Source organism: Nerophis ophidion, linkage group LG12 (genome assembly GCF_033978795.1).
Source record: "Nerophis ophidion isolate RoL-2023_Sa linkage group LG12, RoL_Noph_v1.0, whole genome shotgun sequence".
In the NCBI taxonomy this organism is placed as follows: Eukaryota; Metazoa; Chordata; class Actinopteri; order Syngnathiformes; family Syngnathidae; genus Nerophis; species Nerophis ophidion.
The window spans coordinates 24,498,717-24,525,958 of NC_084622.1; the positions used below are offsets into that span (position 1 = coordinate 24,498,717).

General features: G+C 44.1%; 3 protein-coding genes across 4 annotated transcripts in view; 2 read left to right on the forward strand and 1 right to left on the reverse strand.

Annotated features, from left to right (window-relative positions):
- The window catches only part of megf11 (multiple EGF-like-domains 11), a 510,687-nt gene that overhangs the window by 449,988 nt on the left and 33,457 nt on the right, over positions 1–27,242 (reverse strand). The gene's annotated exons all lie outside the window — the stretch shown is intronic.
- On the forward strand, positions 14,019–20,831 carry LOC133563755 (uncharacterized). Its single transcript, XM_061918050.1, has 4 exons — positions 14,019–14,171; positions 15,395–15,971; positions 16,042–16,191; positions 20,822–20,831. Exons 2-4 carry the CDS (start codon positions 15,421–15,423, stop codon positions 20,829–20,831), a joined length of 711 nt encoding a protein of 236 aa, XP_061774034.1. The 5' UTR covers positions 14,019–14,171; positions 15,395–15,420.
- On the forward strand, positions 20,784–25,468 carry LOC133563155 (uncharacterized). The gene is made up of 12 exons (XM_061917126.1): positions 20,784–20,887; positions 20,966–21,075; positions 21,156–21,598; positions 21,680–22,004; positions 22,200–22,427; positions 22,502–23,045; positions 23,129–23,341; positions 23,427–23,662; positions 23,738–23,988; positions 24,073–24,324; positions 24,426–24,993; positions 25,080–25,468. The coding sequence occupies exons 1-12, from the start codon at positions 20,869–20,871 to the stop codon at positions 25,284–25,286; spliced, it is 3,396 nt and encodes a 1,131-aa protein (XP_061773110.1). The 5' UTR covers positions 20,784–20,868; the 3' UTR covers positions 25,287–25,468.

A 27,242-nucleotide genomic window follows, 5' to 3' on the forward strand; every position in this document is an offset into this window, starting at 1 on the left:
TGACGTAGTGGTAGGAACCGCAGAACCTTTCATTACCAACAACAATGCAAATCATGCAGACTTTCGGAAAAATTATGATCCAGAACCTTACATCAATAGCACAGCGATGGAGATCTTAAGCAGCACCAAGTTCTTGGGGGTCCAGATAAATGACAATATGACCTGGACCCTAAAAAGAAGCATCAGCAGCGCATGCACTTTTTGCGTCGGATGAAAAAAGCACAGCTCCCTCCCACCATTCTCACCACATTCTACAGAGGCGCTATAGAGAGCCTACTGACCAACTGCATTTCTGTCTGGACTGGAGCCTGCAGGGCCCCAGACTGGAAGTTTCTGCAGAGAGTGGTGAGGACGGCGTAAAAGATCATCAGTACTCTTCCTCCTATCCAGGAAATAGCAAAAAGCCGCTGCCTGACCAGGGCTCAGAAAATCTGCAGAGAATCCTCCCAACCCCACCAAGGACTGTTTTCACAGCTGGACTCCGGAGAGAGTTTCGACAGCCTCCGTAGCAGAACCCTAGGTTCTGTAACAGTTATTTCCCTCATGCTATAAGACTCTTGAACGCATCACTGTCAGAAAGCGGCTTGAAGATGATCCGTAAAAATTAATCTATTAAACATTTTGACCAAAGAACCACCATTACATGTTATGTAAAACACAAGTAGGGTTTTACATTCAGAAAAAATAAATAATTTGACTCCTTTAATCCGCCCTATAATCCGGTGCGCTTTATTTATGAAAAAAGATAAAAAATTGGCCATTCATTAGCAGTGCGCTTTATAATCCGGTGCAGCCTATGGTCCGGAAAATATTATAAGCGCATAAAGTTAACTTGTTTTTCCACTCTACTGGAACTTCAACACAAAACCTGTATTGGTTCTGGGGGACATTTTACCCCCAGTAGCGTTGTCAGCATTTCCCTTATTTATATATTCAAATTAAATTGTTGAATTTAACGACTCTTGCCACATGTAGCACGAAAAACACAATTGTTATCTTTTCCTTTCACTGAGAAAAAAGAAAAGGAAGAACTAACAGACAACGTCACGCTCGCAATGAGATGCTGAAACAACAGTGCGGCTGTCTGGGTAATTTTACACCCCAACGCTTCCACACCTCAGCCACCGAGCCTTCAAAGTCTGAACAGTGCGTCTTCTGCTGTGTGTCTTCATTTATTTTGTGTCATTGTCCAAGATGTGAGAAGCCGAGCAGCAAAGAATTTGAGCCAAATGTCGCAGGGTAAGCAGTGTGTGAAGAAGACAGAGAGGGAGCTCCATGGCTGCATGCACCATAGCGTCAGAAGCACCTTTTGTATCTTGGAAAATAAAGCTTGCTTGGGGTGGTTGGCAATATGTCAGAATGTACACACAATGCACAAAAGTTTTGGAAAACATCCGATTCCTTAACAATCTATCAGGAAATTACATAGATGCCTTAGTTCCCTCTGAATTTCAAAGCAAAATCCACAAAGACATGCTTGGATGAGTTTGGTGCTGGATAAAAACACTTTTGGAATGACTTATATTAGAAATCACGATCAAAGTATTTTTTAATTACTTTCCTTAAATATCTAAAAACATTCATATTATCTTGATGTCATATTATGCCCCTTCCAGTGCGGTTTTTAGTTTAGAGTTTTTATCCAATCAGAATTCTGCTAGCTTATGTTGCCATGCTTTAGAATCAACAATGCAGGCGTCTGTGCACTGTAAGTGAACGGACACATACAGTTGATAGACAGTTGTGATAGCCAATCAGATCACCAGTTGTTGTCAGTAAGGTCTTTTAGCTGGACTCACATTGAACGTGACATTTACACGTCCTGTGATCGGATACTCACCGGGACCGCTAGCGGATGGATTTTAAAGAGTGGCAAATAGCCAATCAAATCACAAGTTGTTGACAGTAGCCTATCTAGGTAGCCTGATGTTAACGAAACTGTGATTGGATACTCACTTGTCATTCCTGCTAATTTGTAACTTAGCAGGAAGCAGGAAGTGTTGACCCACAAAGAAGGAGAACAAAAGGCAGATATATATATATTTGCAAGGCCATTTTCAAGAAGGATATTTAAAGAGAAAGTACATCTTGTGAGATGATGTCGGCAAGGAAATGGGGAAAAGCCCGCCATTTCCATTCATATCGACGAGGGGTACCTCTGGCTTATACGGTGTCTAATGGGTTCAAAAAATTGTTCGTTTGAATATTTTATTTCTTTATTTTTTCACGTTTAATATTTTTTTTGCAATTTAAATTTTGACAGTACCACATAAGATATGTTTTAATTCCTGATGCGGGTTTAGTGATTTTTAAATGCGCCAGAAAATAACCCGTTTTGTACAATACCCAGTAGTGTGTAAATGTGTTTCTGTATAGTATTTCTCCAGCAATGGTTATGTGGTGACATAAATGATGGTATTTTGAGAGGTAATCACTAGGTGGGAAACGCACGGCCCGCCACAGGTTTTAATTGAGGGCCACATCGCAATTATGGCTGCTCTCAAAGAGCTGCTTATAACATTAAATAAATATGAATATAAATGTATCAACGCCTCGTTACACAATTTGCAAAGGCTACTGATGTTTATTATACAGTATGTTTTACTCACAGATTGATGGATAACTTTCTTTGAAATCATGAGTCAAGGTGAAAAGCACATATTTAAATAAATAAATATAAATGGGTTGTACTTGTATAGCGCTTTTCTACCTTCAAGGTACTCAAAGCGCTTTGACACTACTTCCACATTTACCCATTCACACACACATTCACACACTGATGGAGGGAGCTGCCATGCAAGGCGCTAACCAGCACCCATCAGGAGCAAGGGTGAAGTGGCTTGCTCAGGACACAACGGACGTGACGAGGTTGGTACTAGGTGGGGATTGAACCGGGGACCCTCGGGTTGCGCACGGCCACTCTCCCACTGCGCCTTAAGTATTCATTTTGATTTTAATTTTGATAAAGTTGCTTGGAACATCTTTTGCATCATTTTGATTTTAATTTTGATAAAGTTGCTTGGAACATCTTTTGCATGATTTAAATCATTTTGATTTTAATTTTGATAAAGTTGCTTGGAACATCTTTTGCATGATTTAATTCTATTAAAATGTAGAACTTATGCACTTCAACAAAGTACATTTTTCTATCAAAATTTCAAAAAACTGTTTTTTTAACCATTAAATGCTTTATTATTTCCAGCCTCTCAAAGGCCACATAAATAACATAGCAGACAACATTAAATCATGAGGTGGGCCACTTAAAATAAATTGGCGGGTGAGGCGCCTTGATTTTGACACCTGTGACTTAGATCAACAAACCAACCAATATCAGTGATTTCTGGCCTCACAAATCTTCACACAATTCCTATACACCTCAACATCTTGTTACAGGTGTTTCAAAATCCTTTTAACTCAAGGACCGCATGATTTGCAAATCTTTTTCAACCTATATTCAATTGAAAAAACTGCAAAGACAAGATCAGGGTTTCCTACACATTCATATATTTGTGGCGGCCCGCTGCGAAAGAATTACGGCCGCCACAAATAAAAATATACAAATAAAAAAATTATATATATATATATATATAATATTATTTTTTTTACGGCTTTTGACTCGCTCAACCGCTCATAAAAGCAATGGGACTCTGTCTGTGAATGGAGCTGGTAGTTACATATTATATAAATATGTAAATATTATATAAATATGTATGTAAATTTGTACATAAAGTGTAATTATATTCCAACTACGCGTTCTTCTTGGTCATCGCCGCCGCCGCTGCTGCCTCAAAGCTACATACAGGTTTTGTCACAACATATGTTGCCATTCAAGCAACGTTATTATGGACGCCCCTGCTTATTTCCGCAAGACAATGCCAGGCCACATGTTACAACAGCGTGGCTTCCTTGTAAAAGAGTGTGAGAGTACTAGACTGGCCTGCCTGTAGTCCAGACCTGTCTCCCATTGAAAATGTTTGCCACAATATGAAGCGTAAAATACCACGACCACGGACTGTTGAACATCTTAAGCTGTACAACAACCAAGAATGGGAAATAATTCCACCTGAAAAGCTTCAAAAATTGGTCTCCTCAGTTCCCAAATGTTTACTGAGTGTTGTTAAAAGGAAAGGCCATGTAACACAGTGGTAAAAATGCCCCTGCGCAAACTTTTTTGCAATATGTTGCAGCCATTAAACTTTAAGTATTATTTGAAAAAAAAATTAAGTTTCTCAGTTTGAACATAAAATATCTTGTTTTTGCAGTCTATTCAATGTAATATAAGTTAAAAAGGATTTACAAATAATTGTATTCTGAGTTTGCATGTTCTCTCCGTGAATGCGTGGGTTCCCTCCGGGTACTCCAGCTTCCTACCACTTCCAAAGACATGCACCTGGGGATAGGTTGATTGGCAACACTAAATTGGCCCTAGTGTGTGAATGTGAGTGTGAATGTTGTCTGTCTATCTGTGTTGGCCCTGCGATGAGGTGGCGACTTGTCCAGGGTGTACCCCGCCTTCCGCCCGATTGTAGCTGAGATAGGCGCCAGCGCCCCCCGCGACCCCGAAAGGGAATAAGCGGTATAGAATGGATGGATGGATGGATGTATTCTGTTTTTATTTACGAATTACACAATGTGCCAGCTTCACTGGTTTTGGGTTTTGTAATGCCCAGGGCCAGTTTTTGCTACGGCCAACATGGGCAGCCGCCCAGGGCGTGATCTCCGCGAGGGCGCTTGCACAAATGAAAAAATAAAAAACTTGGCAGTTTTCTCAACTATCGTCACTCATTTCCATCAGTGGCCATTTTTATATACAAAGAAGGAGGCGCATTTTAAAGATTGGTAAGTTGCTGGCCTGTCTCTCTAAAACGGAGGCGTCATTTTTCTCCTTTTCCAAAAACTTGCCGCTTGCACTCTGGTGCAGGTCATTAACACCTCCGCCCATGTCACGGGCCAGCACATTCCCGCCTCGTTTTTATATGGAACTCGAGGCGGAAATAAGTGTACACTCTGAGGCGGAAAATATGCAGACCACAACAGACCCCCGATTTGAAGCCCTCAGTATAAAAACAATGCCAAAAAGAACAGGCAAATTGGCAGCTTGGTGCTCTGTAACACAACGGCTGCTGCCCTCCACTTGCTGCTGAAAGTGATACAGGTTGTGTGTGTCAGAAGGCTGACTCAAGACTGATCCCAGGCCAGTGAGGCCACACAACGTTACATGCCTCCAAATGAATTGTATTTCATTCCTAAAATTAAAAAAGACCCATATACCATGTCACAAGCGCATCTCTCTGGACTTGCCATGATCAGCAGCGATCACAGACTTGCAGAACACATTTGGTATGATGATGTAATTGAAGATTTTGCATCAAAAGAGCTCAAAATGTCTTGTTTTCGGTTGCACTCCACACCTGATGGTGATGATTATGCCACTTGTTGTAAACTAGGTGAAAAAAATGGGTTGAAAAATCTACCGCTTGTAGTTTGAGCACTAAATTCATATATTGTGGTAATTGTCTGTGGTTTCTCTATGTACACAACTGGTGTGTTTTTAAAGGCCTACTGAAACCCACTACTACGGACCACGCAGTCTGATAGTTTATATATCAATGATGAAATATTAACATTGCAACACATGCCAATACGGCTGGTTTAGTTTACTAAATTACAATTTTAAATTTCCGGCGGAGTTTCCTGTTGAAAACGTTGCGGAATGATGACGCGTTTGTGACGTTATTGGTTGGAGGGGACATATTAGCCCAGCACCACTTACGGCTAAAAGTTGTCCCTTTTCACCGCGTAATTACACAGTATTTTGGACATCTGTGTTGCTGAATCTTTTGCAATTTGTTCAATTAATAATGGAGACGTCATATAAGAATGCTGTTGGTGGAAAGCGGTGGATTGCAGCTGCCTTTAGCACCGAAACACAGCCGGTGTTTCTTTGTTGTGAAGCTTTAACACAGAGCGGTCAAGCGAACATGTTTCTTTACGTCAACCAGCAAGTTTTTGGAATGGGAAAATTCTCGGCTATTAAGTCGGCTCTTACCGGAGACTTGAGTTGATTACGCGACCTCATCCTGCAGCTCAAAAAGGCTGCTGTTATCTTGGCTCCTCGGCTTCTCTCAGAGACACTGGCGTTCACTGCAGCCATCCGACTTTCAGGTATGACTTTATAATCTGAGCGTCCGAACACCAGCGGCAGGTGAAAATCATATGCCACAATGGCAACCAAAACAAACAAAAGTGCACCAAAAAACAGGAACTAATGGAGTTCAAAACAACAGAAAATAACAAAAACATAATCCAGACCACTGAACATGACAGATGTCTTCTTTTAATAGATGTATTACAATGTTTGGCAAGTTTGGTAATGTTTACTGTGGTCTGGAACAACATGGCACACAAACAACTATCAGAAATGCAGCCAATATTACATACAGATAATGTGTAATGAGACATGCAAAACTAAATTATATACAAAGAGGATGCAAGTAAGGGATATTAAATGAGCTGAAATATACCTACAAATGAGGCATAATGATGCGATATGTACATACAGCTAGCCTAAATAGCATGTGTGGAAGGGGATTGTGATCATTGCGCTGCAGGAGTAAAGGTCAGCGCCTCTGTCCAGGGTGCTTAAAACCGAGCGCCATCAGACAGGGGTGTGGCATGTGCTGACAGCGAGACACAGCTAGCAGATGATTAGTTTGCGCAGATGGTACGTGTTAAACTAATCATCTGTCGGAGAGACTGAAAAATCAACAAAAGTACCTATTTGAAAATAATACAAAAACCATATTAAACCGGGTCAACTCTACACAACTGTCTTCAAGTGTGTATCTGTTGGACTGTAAGTAGAAAAAGCTTACAGCATGTTAGCATTGATTAGCTTGCAGTTATGCAGTGACCAAATATGCCTGATTAGCACTCCAACAAGTCATTAACATCTACAAAGCACACCTTTGTGCATTCACGCACAGCATAAAAATGATAGTGCACAAAATGAGACAAAGAAGGAGTGGAAAAGTTTACATGTAAACAAACTATTACGTCACAGTCCACACTGTGGTGATTTCAAGAACCGCCGAAATTAAGACAAAATGATGTTTACCAAATGCTCTCATCAGTGAAGCATACACACAAACATATTAAACAGTGGGCTTTCTAACGATTGGGAAGGTGTGTGTCCTGTTTGTCCTCAAACAAAAAACATACAAAAACAATATCATTTTTCCCTCAACTTTTTCCATTTTCAATCCTTTTTTAAAAAATGCTCCAGGGAGTCACTGGGGTGGCACTAAAGAGACGCATGCGGGTATCTTACTCCCAGATTAGGATGATGCAAAACAAAACTTGTTTGTAAAATACAAAACAGTTTCCTTAGGAATGTTTATTTTGCGGCATAGGATATACATATTTTTATTAGCTTTCTTCTGGAATTTTTCAGGCATAGTGATTAAATTTGTGCAGTTTGCATTAGGATTACTGACCCGACAGGCACCAGGTGAGGGATGCCGTCAAGCTGAAGAAGGAGTCCTATCGGGACACCGCAGGGAACGGTGCTGGCCCCTCTTCTCTTCACCATGTACACCGCTGACTTCTGCTACAACTCAGAGATGTGTCACATCCAGAAGTACGCGGATGACACAGCCATCGTCGAGTGCATCAGGGACGGCAGAGAGGAGGAGTTTCGGAATCTGGTGAGGGACTTTGTTGTCTGGTGCCACACGAACCTCTTGCAGCTCAATCCATCAAAGACCAAGGAGCTGGTCATTGACTTTGGGAGGTCGAGTCCACGGTCACAACCTATTGTGATCGAGGGAGTTGAGGTACAGACCGTGGACTCATTCAAGTACCTCGGGGTTTGGGTGGACAATAAGCTGGACTGGACTGTTAACAGGGACCACCAGTACAAGAAAGGACAGAGCAGGCTGTACTTCCTCAGGAGACTGCACTCCTTCAACATCTGCAAAAAACTCCTGTGGATGTACTACCAGTCTGTAATTGCCAGTGTTCTGTTCTACATGGTAGTGTGCTGGGGGGGCAGTATATCTAAGAAAGACAGCTCCAGACTTGAGAAACTGATCAGGCGGGTCGGTTCTACAATCGGAATGAAACTGGACACACTGGTGACGGTGGCAGAGAAAAAGACTGTTGACAAACTAGTGAGCATCCTGGATGATGCCAGTCACACTCTGCATAGCGTTATCAGTAGCCAGAGGAGCCTGTTCAGTGCTAGACTGCTTCATCCCAAGTGCAGGACTTATAGACTCAAAAACTCCTTTGTCCCACACGCCATTAGACTGTACAACTCCTCGCTGGGGCGGGGGGTACTAGGATGACAGGGGATGCAAAACAATAACAGTGCAATACGTTTTCATAACATGGTCACTACTGCCTACTTTGTCTTGTTATATTCTTATTTTAATGTTATATTTGTATTCCCATTGTTGCTTTTTAGTTTTTATTTTTATTGTAATATTTCTCTATTTTGTTTCCATTTAAACCCTCATTATTTACTTTTTACTTTTATTTAAATTGATCTCAACACCTGCGATGAGGTGGCGACTTGTCCAGGGTGTACCCCGCCTTCCACCCGATTGTAGCTGAGATAAGCGCCAGCGCCCCCCGCGACCCCAAAAGGGAATAAGCGGTAGAAAATGGATGGATGGATGATCTCAACACTGTACACTGCTGCTGGAATTGTAATTTTCCTGAAGGAACTCTCCTGAAGGAATCAATAAAGTACTATCTATCTATCTATCTATCTATCTATCTATCTATCTATCTACAAGGCTCAATGGTTCATTTGGGGCATAAATCGAGCCAGGACCACATTGACCTAAAAATGAGACTTAGTAGTGTGGAAAACAATCTAGATATAATGATTATTATTTTTAGCTCAGTTAAATTTAGAAAATAGATTTTATTATTAAACAAGTTAATTCTTATTAACACACAGAAGTACCAACAATTGGTAATGTTGAGTACCGGTTCACAGGTGTCCATTCCTAAAGGCAGTTACACTGTTTTGGGAAATAATAATTGAAAATTAAATATAATAATTATTTACAATCATTTTTTAATTGCCCGTAGAGAAATAATACCAGTTGCTTAATACTATAAATCTTTAATGATGGCAAAAATTTTACCCTTGAAGAAATTAATTCCCATGATAACATTTGTTTTTAAATAACCCATTGGAAGTCAACCGGTGCCATAGAACAAATTGTGTTTAAGATTGGAGGTTCATATCAGTGACTATGTTGTATTAACATTCAGCCATATGCGGAGCACTTTCCACAATATTGTCTGCTGTGCGTACAAAACATCCTATTATCAAAATGACTTTTATTTCACGGGAGACGTTATTTGGCTGCTAACATAGCACATTAATTTTCTGGAAGAGTAGTCAATATCTGAAAGAAAAATTACTTGAAACTAAAAATATGCTCCTTTGGCACACGTCACATGACAAGCGGAGTGAAATTAAACCTCAATCAGATAAATTCATATTAAACTTCCATGTCCAATTTTGCCACCATGACCTTTCAAGTGTCCTTCAGTCCACTTGAACAAAATACGCTTACTTAGTCTGAATATATTAAACAAAAATGAGCAAAAGATAAGAGCTAAATTTCTTTCCGTTCGGACTGCTTGCCTGGGCAGCTATTTACAGAACGTAATTTTAAAAACTTATTACCGGTACATTATGTCTAGTCATACAATATTACCATTTAATGAAAGCCAATGAAAGAGTTCTATTATCATGTATGTCTAGACACTTTTACTCTGCAAACTGTTAAAGATATATTATTTTACAAGTAAGTGTATTGTAGTGGTTTTAGTTCATATACATGTGCATGTAATGTGTGTCTCTCGTACTAAATACTTAATTTAGTCAGTGCTGATTAAATAAAGGCAAAAAAATACATAATAAAAATGAATGGGATCCTAATGCATTTTTTCAGCTCTCCATTTTTGAAGTGTTCACTTCATGTTCACCTGCGTGTGCAATTTGTACTTTTTGATTTTATTTGTAGGGGGATGGCAAAGAGCATCGATTTGAATGATGTCAGACAACAAAAATCTGCAGCAGGCTTTTTACAGTTTTTCTCTGTAGCTAAAACACAAAGCCCAGTACTCAAAATCGTTGGTTCTCAAATGGGGGAACGTGTACCCTTAGGGATACTTAAAGGTATGCCAAGGGGTACGTGATATATTTTTTTAATATTCTAAAAATAGCAAATATTCAATAATCCTTGCTGCCCCCGCGACCTGACCTCTGATAAGCGGAATAAGATGGATGGATGGGTACCTCCAATTTGCCACAACCACAGACACAATTCACCTGTAGACACTGTTCACAAACCCATCCCCTTTTTCTCAAAACTCTTAACACATTTTGCCTTGCTAAAACATATTTTGCATAGATTGCAAAATGCCACCTACAGTTGGCAAAACTTCAACACAATGAACATACCAGTAAACACAACCTGTAAACACCTGTTGCAAATGAAACAAAAATAAAAATGGATGATCATGGCAGAAGAAGAGGAGTTTGTGTCGGATGGGAGAGAGGCAGATCAAGGAGCAGGTCGAGGGGGGAGAGGAACGGGTCAAAAAGGAAGAGGAGCGGGTCTCGGAGGGAGAGGAGCAGGTCAAGGAGGGAGAAGAGAAGGTCAAAGAGGGAGAGGAGCGGGCCAAGGAAAGAGAGGAGCGGGTCAAGGAGCGGGTCAAGGGGGAGAGGACCGTGTCAATGATGGAAAGGCGCAGATCAATGAGGGAGAGAAGCGGGTCAAGGGAACAGAGGATCTGGTCAAGGAGGGAGAGGAGCCGGTCAAGGGGAGAGAGGAGCGGGTCAAAGATGAAAGGCACAGGTCAAGGGAAGAGAGGAGCGGGTCAAGGAGGGAGAGGAGCAGGTCAAGGAGGGAGAGGCACAGGTCAAGGAGGGAGAGGAGTGGGTCAAGGAGAGAGAAGAGCCGGTCAAGGAGAGAGACCAGCAGGTCAAGGAGGGAGAGGAGCAGGTCAAGGACGGAGACGAGCGGGTCATGGAGGGAGACGCGCGGATCAAGCAGGGAGAGAGAGGAGCAGGTCAAGCAGGGACAGAGAAACAGGTCAAGGAGCGAGTGGACCAAGTCAAAGGAAGATGAGAAGTCCAAGGAGGGTGGGAAGAAGGTCAATGAGGGAGTGGAGAAGGTCAAAGGAGGGAGAAGAGCAAGTCAAAAGGAAGAGGCGCAGGTCAAGGAGCCGGTCAAGGAGCAGAGCAAGACAAGGCATTCTCATCATGGCGGTGGAAGGTCTATGACCGCCAACCCTACACCAGAGAGAACCTTCTCAGGGCTATGGGCTTGTCTTGGGTTGATGTGGCTGTGGAGGCCTTCCAAGGCTTGGTGCCTATGAAAAATAAGATGCTGATGAGGTCCTGTGGCCCCATGACGTGATGCCACCCAATGATTTCAGTGTCAATTTACAAAATAGTGTACACTGTAAAAAAAAATCCTAATTTTATGGTTAATTTACTAAAAATTTCTACTGTAATTTTTCTATTTTTTTAAATAGTTTATAAAACTGTAGAATTGAAGACATTATCTGTAAATAAACAAACCACCTGTTATTTTAAGTAATATGCCAGTAAAGACAAACTATGTATATTTCTATTTTTTACAGAAAAATACCATATTAATAATAGATATCATTTTCTGTTTTCTCAAATTACTTTCAAATCCATGTAAAATTACAGTAATTAACTTTCATTTAATATGTAGCTTGTTGTATAAAAGTATATGTCCATACTAACAATCTAATAGTTTTATATGTAATTTTAAGGAAAATCTTATTTTTTTAATATTTATGTGTATTTTTATATTCAAGTTGAAAAATATTTGTAGTCTGTTATATAAAGGTCTATGCTCATACGCCTCGCGGAGATGAATGGTCTCTGTTCCATTTTCTAAATTTGAGCCATCTGATTGGCTTTCACTGAGCCAAGTGGGAAAAGCTTAGAAACGCTGTGATTGGTCCCCGTCCCTCTAGACCTCTAGACTCCGCCCCATAAAGAAGGGTGGAATCCGCCCCTTAGAGGTGCGCGTCTGTTTCACCTCTTCACTTCGATAGGAATATACGCAGCTCTTCAAATTCAGACAAAGACGACGGTAAGTTTTTACTTTAAAATGTGAACGTTCAGTGTGTGAAAGTATTGGGCTTTTTACATTAATAGCGTTAACGTTGTGGTGTGCGTTCTAACACTTTTAACATGAGGAGGAGAAGAGGGTGTGGTGCAAACGGACAGGTAATCGACGCATTTAAACAATTACCGCAAATAAAACATGTTTTAATCGTGTGTGTGTGTGTGTGTGTAAAACTAAACAAACGTGTTAAATGTAACAGACGTGTTATTTGTGATTAAATCGGCGCAGGAACAGTATGACTTTGTTTGTTTGTTTGGAGAACAAAAGAAATCCTAAGCTAAAATGGCCGCCATCCCCATCAAACTTTTTTTTTTCCCTAATACACTACTACTACTACTACTACTACTGTTGTTGTTGTTGTTGTTGTTGCTAGTAGTACTGCTACTGTACTACTACAATAACAAATACTACTACTACTACAAGTACTGCTTCTACTACATGTACTACTACAAAAAATACAATTGCTACTGTAACAAATACTACTACTACTACTACTACTACTACTACAAGTACTGCTTCTACTACATGTACTACTACAAGTGCTACTACTACTACTACTACTACTACTACTACTACTACTACTACTACTACAACAACAATACAATTACTACTACTACTACTACTACTACTACTACAACAACAATACAATTACTACTACTACTACTACTACTACTACTACTACTGCTATTGTTGTACTGCTACTATACTACAAGTAGTACTTCTACTACAATAACAAATACTACTACTACAAGTACTACTACAACAACAAATACAATTACTACTACTACTACTACTACTACTGCTATTGTTGTACTGCTACTATACTACAAGTAATACTACTACAATAACAAATACTACTACTACAAGTACTGCTACATACTACTAAAAGTAATACTAGTACTACAATAACATTACTACTACAGTACTGCTACTAGTAAAACAAATACAATTACTACTAATACTACTACCAATGTTGTTTACTACTAATACTACTGCTACTACATATACAGCTGCTGCTACTACTATTACTACTACTACTACTACTATTACTACTGCTAAATGTTTACTACTAGTACTAATACTACTGTTGCTACATATACAGGTACTACTACTACCACTGTTGTTGTTGTCGTCAATAATTAAAGTGTTTATCAACATGTATGTGACTTTATGCTTTGTTTTGGCAGACAATTGCTTCCTTGGACAACACAAGATGGATTTTCGCCCACTGTTTGTGTTTCATGGCTTCGCCACTGAGCTAACCCTGGAGCGTACGGCGGAGGCAGCCAAGGTGGCGAAGGCAGCCAAGGTGGCGAAGGAAGCTAAGTCCTTGGTGGCCTGCGCGGTGCAGAAAGGCGAGGAGGTGAAAGAGGAAGCCCGGGCACGCATCCGCCAGTCTGGAGGAGACCCCGGATGCCCCAAGCTGGTGCTCAGTGAGAGCAAGCTCCAGTTCGGGCAGTACCGGGGTCAAACCTTCAAGTGGCTGCTGGGGAATGACGTGGGGTACGCCTGTAGCATCGTGGTGTTGCACCAAAAGGAGCGTGCCAGCGGAGACACTTCCCGGTCACCTCTCGCGGTCAACAAAACCGCACTGGCGTCTTACGCACAGCTTTTTCCAGACATGGTCGCCGCCCTTCGCTCTCAGGCCGTGCGCATGGGGGAGATGCCCTTCAGGGAGCTGGATGGCAGAGCAGTGGGTTTTGGGGCTCATGCCAAAAGGACATACTCCGCACTATACGCCTCGCGGAGATGAATGGTCTCTGTTCCATTTTCTAAATTTGAGCCATCTGATTGGCTTTCACTGAGCCAAGTGGGAAAAGCTTAGAAACGCTGTGATTGGTCCCCGTCCCTCTAGACCTCTAGACTCCGCCCCATAAAGAAGGGTGGAATCCGCCCCTTAGAGGTGCGCGTCTGTTTCACCTCTTCACTTCGATAGGAATATACGCAGCTCTTCAAATTCAGACAAAGACGACGGTAAGTTTTTACTTTAAAATGTGAACGTTCAGTGTGTGAAAGTATTGGGCTTTTTACATTAATAGCGTTAACGTTGTGGTGTGCGTTCTAACACTTTTAACATGAGGAGGAGAAGAGGGTGTGGTGCAAACGGACAGGTAATCGACGCATTTAAACAATTACCGCAAATAAAACATGTTTTAATCGTGTGTGTGTGTGTGTGTGTGTGTGTAAAACTAAACAAACGTGTTAAATGTAACAGACGTGTTATTTGTGATTAAATCGGCGCAGGAACAGTATGACTTTGTTTGTTTGTTTGGAGAACAAAAGAAATCCTAAGCTAAAATGGCCGCCATCCCCATCAAACTTTTTTTTTTCCCTAATACACTACTACTACTACTACTACTACTGTTGTTGTTGTTGTTGTTGTTGTTGTTGCTAGTAGTACTGCTACTGTACTACTACAATAACAAATACTACTACTACTACAAGTACTGCTTCTACTACATGTACTACTACAAAAAATACAATTGCTACTGTAACAAATACTACTACTACTACTACTACTACTACTACAAGTACTGCTTCTACTACATGTACTACTACAAGTGCTACTACTACTACTACTACTACTACTACTACTACTACAACAACAATACAATTACTACTACTACTACTACTACTACTACTACAACAACAATACAATTACTACTACTACTACTACTACTACTACTACTACTGCTATTGTTGTACTGCTACTATACTACAAGTAGTACTTCTACTACAATAACAAATACTACTACTACAAGTACTACTACAACAACAAATACAATTACTACTACTACTACTACTACTACTGCTATTGTTGTACTGCTACTATACTACAAGTAATACTACTACAATAACAAATACTACTACTACAAGTACTGCTACATACTACTAAAAGTAATACTAGTACTACAATAACATTACTACTACAGTACTGCTACTAGTAAAACAAATACAATTACTACTAATACTACTACCAATGTTGTTTACTACTAATACTACTGCTACTACATATACAGCTGCTGCTACTACTATTACTACTACTACTACTACTATTACTACTGCTAAATGTTTACTACTAGTACTAATACTACTGTTGCTACATATACAGGTACTACTACTACCACTGTTGTTGTTGTCGTCAATAATTAAAGTGTTTATCAACATGTATGTGACTTTATGCTTTGTTTTGGCAGACAATTGCTTCCTTGGACAACACAAGATGGATTTTCGCCCACTGTTTGTGTTTCATGGCTTCGCCACTGAGCTAACCCTGGAGCGTACGGCGGAGGCAGCCAAGGTGGCGAAGGCAGCCAAGGTGGCGAAGGAAGCTAAGTCCTTGGTGGCCTGCGCGGTGCAGAAAGGCGAGGAGGTGAAAGAGGAAGCCCGGGCACGCATCCGCCAGTCTGGAGGAGACCCCGGATGCCCCAAGCTGGTGCTCAGTGAGAGCAAGCTCCAGTTCGGGCAGTACCGGGGTCAAACCTTCAAGTGGCTGCTGGGGAATGACGTGGGGTACGCCTGTAGCATCGTGGTGTTGCACCAAAAGGAGCGTGCCAGCGGAGACACTTCCCGGTCACCTCTCGCGGTCAACAAAACCGCACTGGCGTCTTACGCACAGCTTTTTCCAGACATGGTCGCCGCCCTTCGCTCTCAGGCCGTGCGCATGGGGGAGATGCCCTTCAGGGAGCTGGATGGCAGAGCAGTGGGTTTTGGGGCTCATGCCAAAAGGACATACTCCGCACTGTATGAATCCCCCAACGGCGACGATCAATCGTAAGTTTGATTTGATTGATAGTGGAATACCTTCCATTGCACCTGTAACATATGTGTTGTGTCTATGCAGCTACTTGCAATGGCTACGAGGCAAGCAAACCAAACCGGGTTCCACCATGCATGCCTTCCAGCGTTACGTGTTGGAGCGGGACAAGGATGCACAAACGCAGACCGCCGCGGCCGGACGTGACGCCCCAGGTAAATCAATCAATCAATCAATGTTTATTTATATAGCCCCAAATCACAAATGTCTCAAAGGACTGCACAAATCATTACGACTACAACATCCTCGGAAGAACCCACAAAAGGGCAAGGAAAACTCACACCCAGTGGGCAGGGAGAATTCACATTCAGTGGGACGCCAGCGACAATGCTGACTATGAGAAACCTTGGAGAGGACCTCAGATGTGGGCAACCCCCCCCCTCTAGGGGACCGAAAGCAATGGATGTCGAGCGGGTCCAACATGATACTGCGAAAGTTCAATCCACAGTGGCTCCAAGACAGCAGCGAGAGTCCCGTCCACAGGAAACCATCTCGAGCGGATCAGCAGCGTAGAGATGTCCCCAACCGATACAGGCGAGCGGTCCATCCTGGGTCCCGACGAGCGGTCCATCCTGGGTCTCGACTCTGGACAGCCAGTACTTCATCCATGGTCATCGGACCGGACCCCCTCCACAAGGGAGGGGGGGACATAGGAGAAAGAAAAGAAGCGGCAGATCAACTGGTCTAAAAAGGAGGTCTATTTAAAGGCTAGAGTATACAGATGAGTTTTAAGGTGAGACTTAAATGCTTCTACTGAGGTAGCATCTCGAACTGTTACCGGGAGGGCATTCCAGAGTACTGGAGCCCGAACGGAAAACGCTCTATAGCCCGCAGACTTTTTTTGAGCTCTAGGAATCACTAATAAGCCGGAGTCTTTTGAACGCAGATTTCTTGCCGGGACATACGGTACAATACAATCGGCAAGATAGGCTGGAGCTAGACCGTGTAGTATTTTATACGTAAGTAGTAAAACCTTAAAGTCACATCTTAAGTGCACAGGAAGCCAGTGCAGGTGAGCCAGTACAGGCGTAATATGATCAAACTTTCTTGTTCTTGTCAAAAGTCTAGCAGCCGCATTTTGTACCAACTGTAATCTTTTAATGCTAGACATTGGGAGACCCGAAAATAATACGTTACAGTAATCGAGACGAGACGTAACAAACGCATGGATAATGATCTCGGCGTCTTTAGTGGACAAAATGGAGCGAATTTTAGCGATATTACGGAGATGAAAGAAGGCCGTTTTAGTAACGCTTTTAATGTGTGACTCAAAGGAGAGAGTTGGGTCGAAGATAATACCCAGATTTTTTACAGAGTCACCTTGTTTTATTATTTGGTTGTCAAATGTTAAAGTTGTATTATTAAATAGAGGTCGGTGTCTAGCAGGACCGATAATCAGCATTTCCGTTTTTTTGGCATTAAGTTGCAAAAAGTTAGCGGACATCCATTGTTTAATTTCATTAAGACACGCTTCCAACTGACTACAGTCCGGCGTGTTGGTCAGCTTTAGGGGCATGTAAAGTTGGGTGTCATCAGCATAACAGTGAAAGCTAATACCGTATTTGCGTATGACGTCACCTAGCGGCAGCATGTAGATGCTGAAGAGTACAGGGCCAAGGACCGAACCCTGGGGAACTCCACATGTTACCTTAACATAGTCCGAGGTCACACTGTTATAGGAGACGCACTGCATCCTATCAGTAAGATAAGAGTTAAACCATGACAGGGCTGAGTCTGAAATACCAATTCGTATTTTGATACGCTCTAATAAAATATTATGATCGACGGTATCGAAAGCAGCGCTAAGATCGAGGAGCAGCAACATAGATGACGCATCAGAGTCCATCGTTAGCAATAGATCATTAGTCAGTTTTGCGAGGGCTGTCTCAGTCGAGTGATTTGCCCTGAAACCGGATTGAAAGGTTTCACATAGATTGTTAAACGCTAAGTGCTCATTTAGCTGCTCTGCAACAATTTTTTCGAGGATTTTCGAAATAAAGGGAAGGTGAGACACCGGTCGGTAGTTTACCATGAGGTCTGGATCGAGGTTAGGTCTTTTAAGGAGAGGATGAATAACCGCTTTTTTGAATGCAACGGGAACAGTGCCCGAGGAAAGTGATAAGTTTATAATATTTAGCACTGATGGACCTAATAATACAAAAAGCTCCTTGATAAGTTTCCCAGGAAGTGGGTCAAGTAAACATGTTGTTTGTTTTATTCCATTTACACGTTGTAACAATCCTTCTAATGTTATTTCATCAAAACGAGAGAAACTATTTTGGATATTTGCAGTATCCGCTGTATATACACTCGTATCTGTGTTACTATAACCCCGTTGTAGCTGGGACGCATTGTCTTTAATCTCCTTTCTAATAAGTTCAATTTTCTTATTAAAGAACTTCATAAAGTCATCTGCCGAATGGGTGGAGCTACTGGAAGGAGTCCCTTGTTGGGTTAGCGATGCTACTGTACTAAACAAAAATTTTGGATCGTTTTTATTAATGCGGATGAGATTTGAGTAATAATTAGTTTTAGCTAAGGTAAGCATGCGTTTATAAGTTATTAAACTATCACTCCATGCTTGATGGTGCACCTCAAGTTTAGTCGTGCGCCATTTGCGTTCCAGCTTTCTACATAATAATTTCTGAGCTCTAGTTTCTTCAGTAAACCATGGCGTACGCCTTTTTGGAGCCTTTTTTAACTTCAGCGGTGCTATACTATCAATGGTTTCGCGCAGTGCGTTGTTAAAGTTGTTAGTGAGGTTATCAATAGACCCCACATACTTTGGGAACGGTGCCATTACCGAGGGCAGTAGGTCCGCAAGAGTCGTCGTTGTGGCAGCATTAATGTTGCGGCTGCTATAGCAGTTATTATTATTATTAGCTTGCCGAACATGAGTCTGAACTTCGAATTTTATAAGGTAATGATCGGACATTACTTTAGTATACGGGAGTATCATAACTTTGGAGACGGTGATACCTCTGACAAGCACTAGGTCTATCGTATTACCGCTGCAATGCGTCGGTTCATTTATTATTTGTGTAAGACCACAGCTATCAATTATAGTCTGGAGCGCCACGCACGGTGGGTCCAATGGGGTATTCATATGGATATTAAAGTCCCCCATTATAATTATATTATCGGCGTGCGTCACTAGATCAGCAACAAACTCTGAGAATTCACTAATAAAGTCCGAATAGGGCCCTGGGGGGCGGTAGATAACGGCCAGGCACAGAGGCAGAGGTGTGGCAGACTTCATAGAAAGCACCTCAAACGATTTATATTTATTATTTAAGTTAGGACTAAAGTTAAAGTTTTCGTTGTATATTAGTGCGACACCCCCTCCCCTTTTGAGGTGACGGGCAATATGCGCATTCGTATAGTTAGGAGGGGATGCCTCATTTATCGCAAAAAAGTCGTCTGGTTTGAGCCAGGTTTCGCTAAGACCGATGACGTTAAGGTTGTTGTCTCTAATGACCTCATTGACTAATAACGTTTTGGGAGACAAAGATCTGATGTTTAGAAAGCCCATATTATAGGTAGTGGGCTGTTTTAAGGAGTTGTTGATAAAATTATCCGTAGTAGCAATATTAATAATGTTGCGTTTATTATGCGCAGTGTACTTAAAATAATTACGACCATATCTAGGAATTGATATGACGGGAATTTTCAGATTGTCTACTTGGCGCTGCGATAAACTGAACGCATCATAATTTGCCACCTCAGTAGAACGCATGTCTAACTCTGACGAAGTCATAGATACAGTAGAAAAAACATTTTGTGAGTTGTGTATTATTCTACGAAAATTGCTATGTGTACAGGGATCATCCAGCCTGGCGCTGGCTAGTTCTAACTTAACTGACTCCATACCCAGGCTAGCAGGCTCTGTAATTGCCTGTGACCGGGCTTGCTCTAGTGCAGTTAGTCAAATGTGGCTCAATGCGAAGTCTATGTTCCGAGACAAGAGGATAGCGCCTTCCTGGTTAGGGTGAAGGCCGTCTCTCCTCAGCAAGCCAGGTTTGCCCCAGAAAGAGGGCCAATTATCAATAAACGTAAATCCCTGTTGTCTGCAGAAGCTATCCAGCCACCTGTTAAGAGAGACTAATCTGCTATATCTCTCATCATTGCCTCTCCCAGGCAGGGGGCCAGAGACAATTACTCGATGCCTGGACATCTTTCTGGCGAGATTACAAGCCCTGGCTATGTTTCTCTTTGTAATCTCTGATTGTCTCATCCTAACGTCATTGGAGCCAACGTGTATTACTATATTCGCATAACTAGTGGTGCGGTTAGCCTGCCGTACGTGTTTACTAGACCTGTTGCGAGTTAGCTCCCTAAGATTAGCTTCAATGTCAGGTGCTCTGCCCCCGGGAATACACTTAATTGTGGCTGGTTTGCTAAGCTTTATGTTTCGGGTGATGGAGTCCCCTATAACTAAAGTGTGGTGCCCGGTAGACTGGGGTGTAGGACTAGCTAAAGGGCTAAATCTATTATGCGTCTCAACCGGTACACCGTAGCTTGTAGGCCGATTAGGGCTGCTACAAGCTGGGCTAGTTAGCTCGCTACAGCTAACGCTAGCAGATGTGTCCGCAACATCTAAAGTTACGAAATTACACTGCTCTAACTGGCGGACACGGCTCTCTAGCAAAGCCAACCTATCCATGAGTAAAGTGCACGAAGCGCAGGAAGCCATACTCACAGAAACTTTCCGTCGCCGAGTGGGGTGCCAGCTGTCTTCGGGAAGTGGTGGTCACGGTGGCTATCCCGTTTAAATGCTCTCCCCAGGTTTGTATGCCTTTGTTTACAGGTGCAGGTGAAGAGGAGCCCACCGATGCAATGCTCGTCTAAGCGGCCATGGAGGTGGAATCTCAGCGTGAGTTTTCATCATTGTTCTTTCTCCAAGATATAAGCTAATCTGAACTGAAGTGAGCTGACTGAAATGTGCCAACAGCTTCTACTACCTCGCAGACGATGAGGACGCCGCTGGAAGCAGGCCCTTCCCGCCTTACCGCTCCTATCGCCGGACATGATGCTGCGTCGCCCCTGGCTTCAGGTGCCGAGGTACGAGCGCATTGCGAACGCGCCGCGACGGTAGCGGTTATTCCAGCCAACGTGTTTATTTGGTGTCCCTTTTGTCACAGTTGCTGCCCAAGTCCTGGCGACAGACGCTGCCGGAAGAACAGCACGACTGGGTGGGCCGCGCGCTTTTTTTCCGAGGTCCCAAGGGGAGAGCGGTTCTCAAGTCTGGGCTGCAACTATGGTGGCAACCTCCTAGGAAATTGCCGTATTACACGCAGCCCCCTGCCTCGTCCGCCGTCTTTTTCCACTCGCGCTTTTTCCTGTGGTGCCCGTACAAGCTTTGGGGCTGCAAACTGGAGTGCCCAAAATGCAAGCACAAGCTGACGGGTTGTGGACTGTACAAGACCCTGAGAAAGGTCTTGGACCTAAGTGACTGGTACTACATGGCCACAGAGTATCTGGAGTGCCACGCGTGCCACAGGAAGTATGCCGCTTGGGCCAGCAACATCATCGGGCAGCTGAGCACGGCAAAACAGGCAGAGTTCCCGGCGATCCTCACCTACAGGTGAGTCATTTAAAGAGGCGAGGATGTGTGATGCATTAGTCTGGAACCTGTGTGACCGTATGTTCCTATCCCGTTTAACAGGTTATCTTGTGACAAGAAGGTCATACGGCAAATGCAGGCTCGCACGCTGGGTAACGGTGCCACTCGGCTTCGCTCCTACTTGGTAGAGGAGCACTCACGAGAGTGGCAGACTCGGGCACTCGGCTACCTGGAGGTGATGGCTCGCTTTCGCTCCGTCAGCTCCTTCCCGCTGCCGAGGGCCTGTATCCCGCCCATGCGCCCGCTGCCTAGCGTTTCCTGGCTGCTGTCGGTGTACGTGAGGGAGGTTCTTCCTCGCATGGAGCACACGAAGGCCAGGATTACGTCTACTTTCGGAAATATCCTGAAAATGGACTCCACCAAGAAGGTACGATTGATTGATTGATACTTTTATTAGTAGATTGCACAGTACAGTACATATTCCGTGCAATTGACCACTAAATGGTAACACCCCAATAAGTTTTTCAACTTGTTTAAGTCGGGGTCCGCGTTAATCAATTCATGGTAGAAATGGCACCTACTACGATCACATCAAGTGCCTTACTTCTTTTGTGTTTCCTAGATGACCAAGAAGCTGGCAGGTGAAGCCGCGGGAACGGCTGCCTGGGTCACCAACGTCGGCAACGAGCTGGGCCAGGTGCTAATGTCGGTGCTGACGGTGGCAGAGGGGGACGGTCTGCTGGCCATGGCCCAGGGACTCATGCGCCGCTACCGAGAGGCCGGGCGAGACCCTCCTCACGTGCTCTACGTGGACCGTGACTGTTGTTGCTCCGCCGGCGAACAGCCTAAGGTGGGGTTTTGATCTGTTGTGCGGTAGTCTTCAAATTATGGCCTGTCGGGCATAACGCGGGTCTGTGTCATTAGGTGGCGGCTACGTTCGGCGAGTGGGACAGGCTGGTGGTGCGCCTGGACGTGTGGCACCTCATGCGCCGCTTTGCCAGGGGCGTTTGCACAGAGGCCCACATGCTGTATGGTGAATTCATGAACAGACTCTCGTTTGCCATGTTTGAGTGGGACGAAGGGGACATGAGCCGTCTGCGCGAGGCTAAGCGGGCGGAGCGTGGCGGGAACGGCCACGTCGAGCCGTCGCGCAAGGAGCTGTACCGTCACTGCCGCCGGCGCACCAGAGGAGTGGAGGAGACCACGCGTCTTGTCCAAGAGGTGCTGGATCACCTGTGGGATGCCAAAGACACCTTGGGCATCAAGCTGTTTGACCAAGGCAGGATGAAGGAGATTTGGAGCACTCAGCGACGCCACTTGGGCTGCATCCAGGACCCGCCTGGCGTGGCGCTTTACACAAGAACTTCCACAGTGACCAGAGGAGGGGTGGCTCTTCCCGTCTTCCGCTGTGCAAGGGGCTCCACTTCTCTGGAAAGCTTCCACCTGCACTTGGCCCGTTTCATTCCAGGTAAACGACTGTTTTTGATAAGCCATTTGGGCCACTTTTGCAGACGTACGTGTCTAACATCTTTCTTCTTTACGATGCCGCAGGTACGTCGGCCAACGCGCGCCATTTCCAGGTTTACCTTCTGGAGGGTCTGTGTAGGTGGAACGAGGGCCGAGGAAGAGCGGCGGTGAAAGGGACCGATGATGTCACGGTGCAGTGTTACGACGCCGGCCTGCAAGACGCACTCACGCAGCTGACACAAGAGCTCATGGGTCTCACGCTGGTTGACAATTACACCCCGGCGAGCAAGTACACAGGTAACGTGGGGGCGGGGGGCAGCTTTGCTCCTGCGGTGGCCATACAAATCCATTCCGGTCTCATTTGATGTCTAATTGTGTTCAGGAGAGCTTATTGGCATCCAGTATCTGTATGCCCAGACTGGCGCCGTGCTGCAGTCCCACGTTGTGGATGATCCGGACAAGCCTGACTCAGATGACATGGAGGACGAAGACCAACTCGAGGATGATGAGGGTTACGATGACGAGCCAGTGGGAATCGAGCAGTATACGGGTGACCGCCACTCCTCCGTGGCTCTGCCTCCCGACGATGAGCCAGCAGAAGAGAAGGAAGAAGAAGAAGTAAGTGTCATCTTTCTCCTGACTTACCTGACGATTTTGACTGTGAGTAATATAAAGATCTGTTTTTTGACACAGGATGTGTTAGGTCCAGACGGGAACGGCGGATACCAGCATGTCTGTCGCTTGGCCACCGCCCTTGTTGCGCTGCGGCGCCAAATGTTTGTGCCGCCTCGGCAGGAGAGGCATATAATAGAACTTTGGCAAAAGCTGACAGACGGAGACAAAGCGCCTCCCAGCCTTCCCCCCCGCCACGCTCCCAAGCTGAACAAGGGACGCTTCAGGGTCTCCAGGCAAAACCACTTGGAAGGGGTGGCCAGTGTAAAACGGTATGTACGCAAAATAATTTTGCAAGACAATTTATTTTCAATGTGTGTACTAATCAGTGTGATGTTGGTGTTCTTTCCATCTAGTTTGTGCATCGGGCGGGGCACCGAGGTTGCGCACTCCCCGGCCACAAGCAGGTTGATGGAGGCAGTCTTCATTCAGCTGTCGAGCCACCACAGCCAAGAGCACCGCATTTCAGGGTTCCGGCAGAGCCGATGGTCACTGATCATGCGGGACTACACGCGCATTCGCGGGAACCTGTCCGGCAACCGGGCCATCAAAGCTGCTGGCTGCAGCATTCGCCTCCTGGAGGTCAACCACCGCACGCTCACTCAATGGTAACGCTTGTGTAATAATACTATGAATGCTTCGTGACACAGTGCTGATTATTGGTGGAAATGCTAATACATATACACTGTATATATACAAACACACACAGGTTCAACAAGCGGTGTAAGGACATGGCCACTGCTGATGTTGTTGCGACGGTGCCAGCACAAAGTGCAGCAGCGACGACACGGTCCCTTCCTGCAGCCAGGGAACTGATGGTAGACGTCGCACAACCCCATGACGCGCACGACTTTCAGCACCCAGCTGACACATCTGGGCTGGCTTGCACACGAAGGGGGCCTGTGGTGCCAGAACTCTACCGTGCTGTTGTTGCTGCTCCTGCTCCTCCATCATCATTATCATCCTCGGCTGCTGCTGCTCCTGCATCATCATCATCATCATCATCATTATCATCCTCTGCTGCTGCTGCTCCTCCTCCTCCCAGGATACCACACTCAACAGCCTGGTATCGGAAAAAGAAGGCACTTAGCCTAGGTGGTATTATGGATGCCCCTCCCAAGCGAACCGAGACATTCAAGTGCAAACTCTGTGGGCAACCAAAGAAGAAAGAATATGGCCACAGTCGCTACAGAAACGAGACCTTTTGCGCACGTTCACAGGGGCGTTCGGTGGAGGAGTGGTTGGCTGAGAAAAGGAGCCAGGACACACAAAGACAGGTACTAGTGTTTATGATTGTTGCCCTCGTCCTTTTACCTGCACTACCTCAACTTCTTTACTGATTGCTTCATCTTGTCACCCACAGAGGCAGGCAAGAGCAACCCAGCCACCTGCACAGACCACAAGAGCAACCCAGCCACCTGCACAGACCCCTGTGCCCAACCCACAGACCCCTGTGGTGCCCAACCCACAGACCCCTGTGGTGCCCAACCCACAGACCCCTGTGGTGCCCAACCCATACGCCCATTCTATGTTGTTGCTGCGGAAGATTTTACCAAAACCACCTCTGTAACCTTATGACTTAGCTCTCTGTTTTTTGCATTGTCCCTTTAAAAAATACTTGTGAATACTCTGTAAATACTTTGTACATGACTTTTTGCATTGTATAGTTTTATTGCATCTTGTCTTATATGTCTGCTGTAATGAATACTCTGTAAATACTTTGTACATGACTATTACATTGTATAGTTTTATTGCATCTTGTCTTATATGTCTGACTTTTGCATTGTACAGTTTAGTTTATGTGTGGAAATTAAACATGTACATGTGATGTTGATTGTAATGATTTTTTGCATTTCTTTCTTGGCAGTTGTTATTATACTCAAAAGAAACTACAGTTATTTATATACTAATAAGTTTAAAAACCCATAAATCATGAAAAATCGTGAAGTTCTATAATTACAGTTATTTATATACTAATAAGTCAATATACACGTATTGTTGGCAATGATTAATCGTGAGGAGGCCGGGGCGCGAACGCTCGCCTTCGCGGGTCGGCGCGCTCCGCGCTCCTCGCTACCAGGCGAGCTATACCGCCGTGCGGTGGGCGCGGCTTCCCCGGAGGCGACACACCGAGCGCGTGGCTAATTTGCATGCGGGGGCGGGTACGAGAAACCGCCGCGGCGGTCCGGGGTCGCCCGCGCTTCTCCGCGAAAACCGACGCGGTGGAGAGTCCGCGGGCGACGCGGCGCGAGGGAAAGCGCGGCGCGGGGGCCGCTCCGCGCCGGAAGCGCAGGCCCGAAGATCCGGCGGGTTTTTTCATACTAACGATTTGACATTTTTCTCTGTAACATGACCCACGTTGCTGACTGCAAGACATAATTGATCAGAGCCAACAGCCATACAAGTCACACTGACGGTGGCAGTACAAACACATTTAAGACTGTTACAAATATGCGCCATATTGTGAAAACACATCAAAAAAGAATGACAAACACATTTCGGGAGAACATCTTGACCGTAACACAAAATAAACACAAAAGAACAAATACCCAGAATGCCAGGCAGTGCTACTCTTCCGGGCTGCACCCCCGCAACCACCAAACCCCACCCACCTCAACCGAAGCACGGAGGGGGGCGGTGATGTGGGGTGGTGGCGGGGGTGCAGCCCGTAAGAGTAAGCGCTGCTTGGCATTCTGGGTATTTGTTCTTTTGTGTTTATTTTGTGTTACGGTGAAGATGTTCTCCCGAAATGTTTTTGTCATTCTTTTTTGATGTGCGTCCACAATATTGCATATATTTGTAACAGTCTTAAATTTGTTTGTACTGCCACCGTCAGTGTGATCTGTATGGCTGTTGATGAAGTATCTCTTTCAGCCTGTATACTATATCAAACGAAGCTTAACACAATATGCATCACAGTTGGATTATCTGGTCAACAAGCTAATGCAAAGAAAGGTTGTCAAGGACAATGCCATCTCAGCACTCCCTGAAAATACTTGCCTGGCCAATTTCAGGACAACCATTCGCGTGGGTCACAGGGAGTCTCTCATTAAGATTGGCAAGTATAATGTCAGGTAGATATAGTTATTCAAAGAAGGCAAAACCACTTTTCACGTGGTTTCTACATACAGTGGTATATTGAGTTTGAGACCCCTGATCTTAATACTTCAGAAAAAATCTGTAAAATGATGGTATATTTCTGTGGAACTGCCAGCATTGTCACTTCATTAAAGTTGGTTGATCGTAATAAATTGGAAAAACTGTAGAAAAAAGGTATTTTTCTGCAGAACTGTTTGCATTGTCACTTTATTAAAGGTGGTTGATCTTAACAATTTAGTAAAAATCTGTAAAATTACGATACTTTTTCGCAAAACGTTTGATGAAAATTTCTGTAAATATGTTTTTGATCATTATTTGGTTTACAGTGTTTTACTTTAATTTTATGGTTTTCGTTTGGCAACCGTAGCTGCCAATAGATTACCGTTTTTTTACAGAATTTATTTTTTATTTTTTACAGTGTAATATC

Excerpts from the sequence above, each read along its gene's own strand:
- LOC133563755 (XM_061918050.1), top strand. The coding sequence starts at position 15,421 with ATGGATTTTCGCCCACTGTTTGTGTTTCATGGCTTCGCCACTGAGCTA. Across the intron at positions 15,972-16,041 it reads CCCAACGGCGACGATCAATC|CTACTTGCAATGGCTACGAG; the intron begins GTAAGTTTGATT and ends GTGTCTATGCAG.
- LOC133563155 (XM_061917126.1), top strand. Across the intron at positions 21,076-21,155 it reads CCCTGGCTTCAGGTGCCGAG|TTGCTGCCCAAGTCCTGGCG; the intron begins GTACGAGCGCAT and ends CTTTTGTCACAG. Across the intron at positions 23,663-23,737 it reads AAGAGAAGGAAGAAGAAGAA|GATGTGTTAGGTCCAGACGG; the intron begins GTAAGTGTCATC and ends TTTTTGACACAG.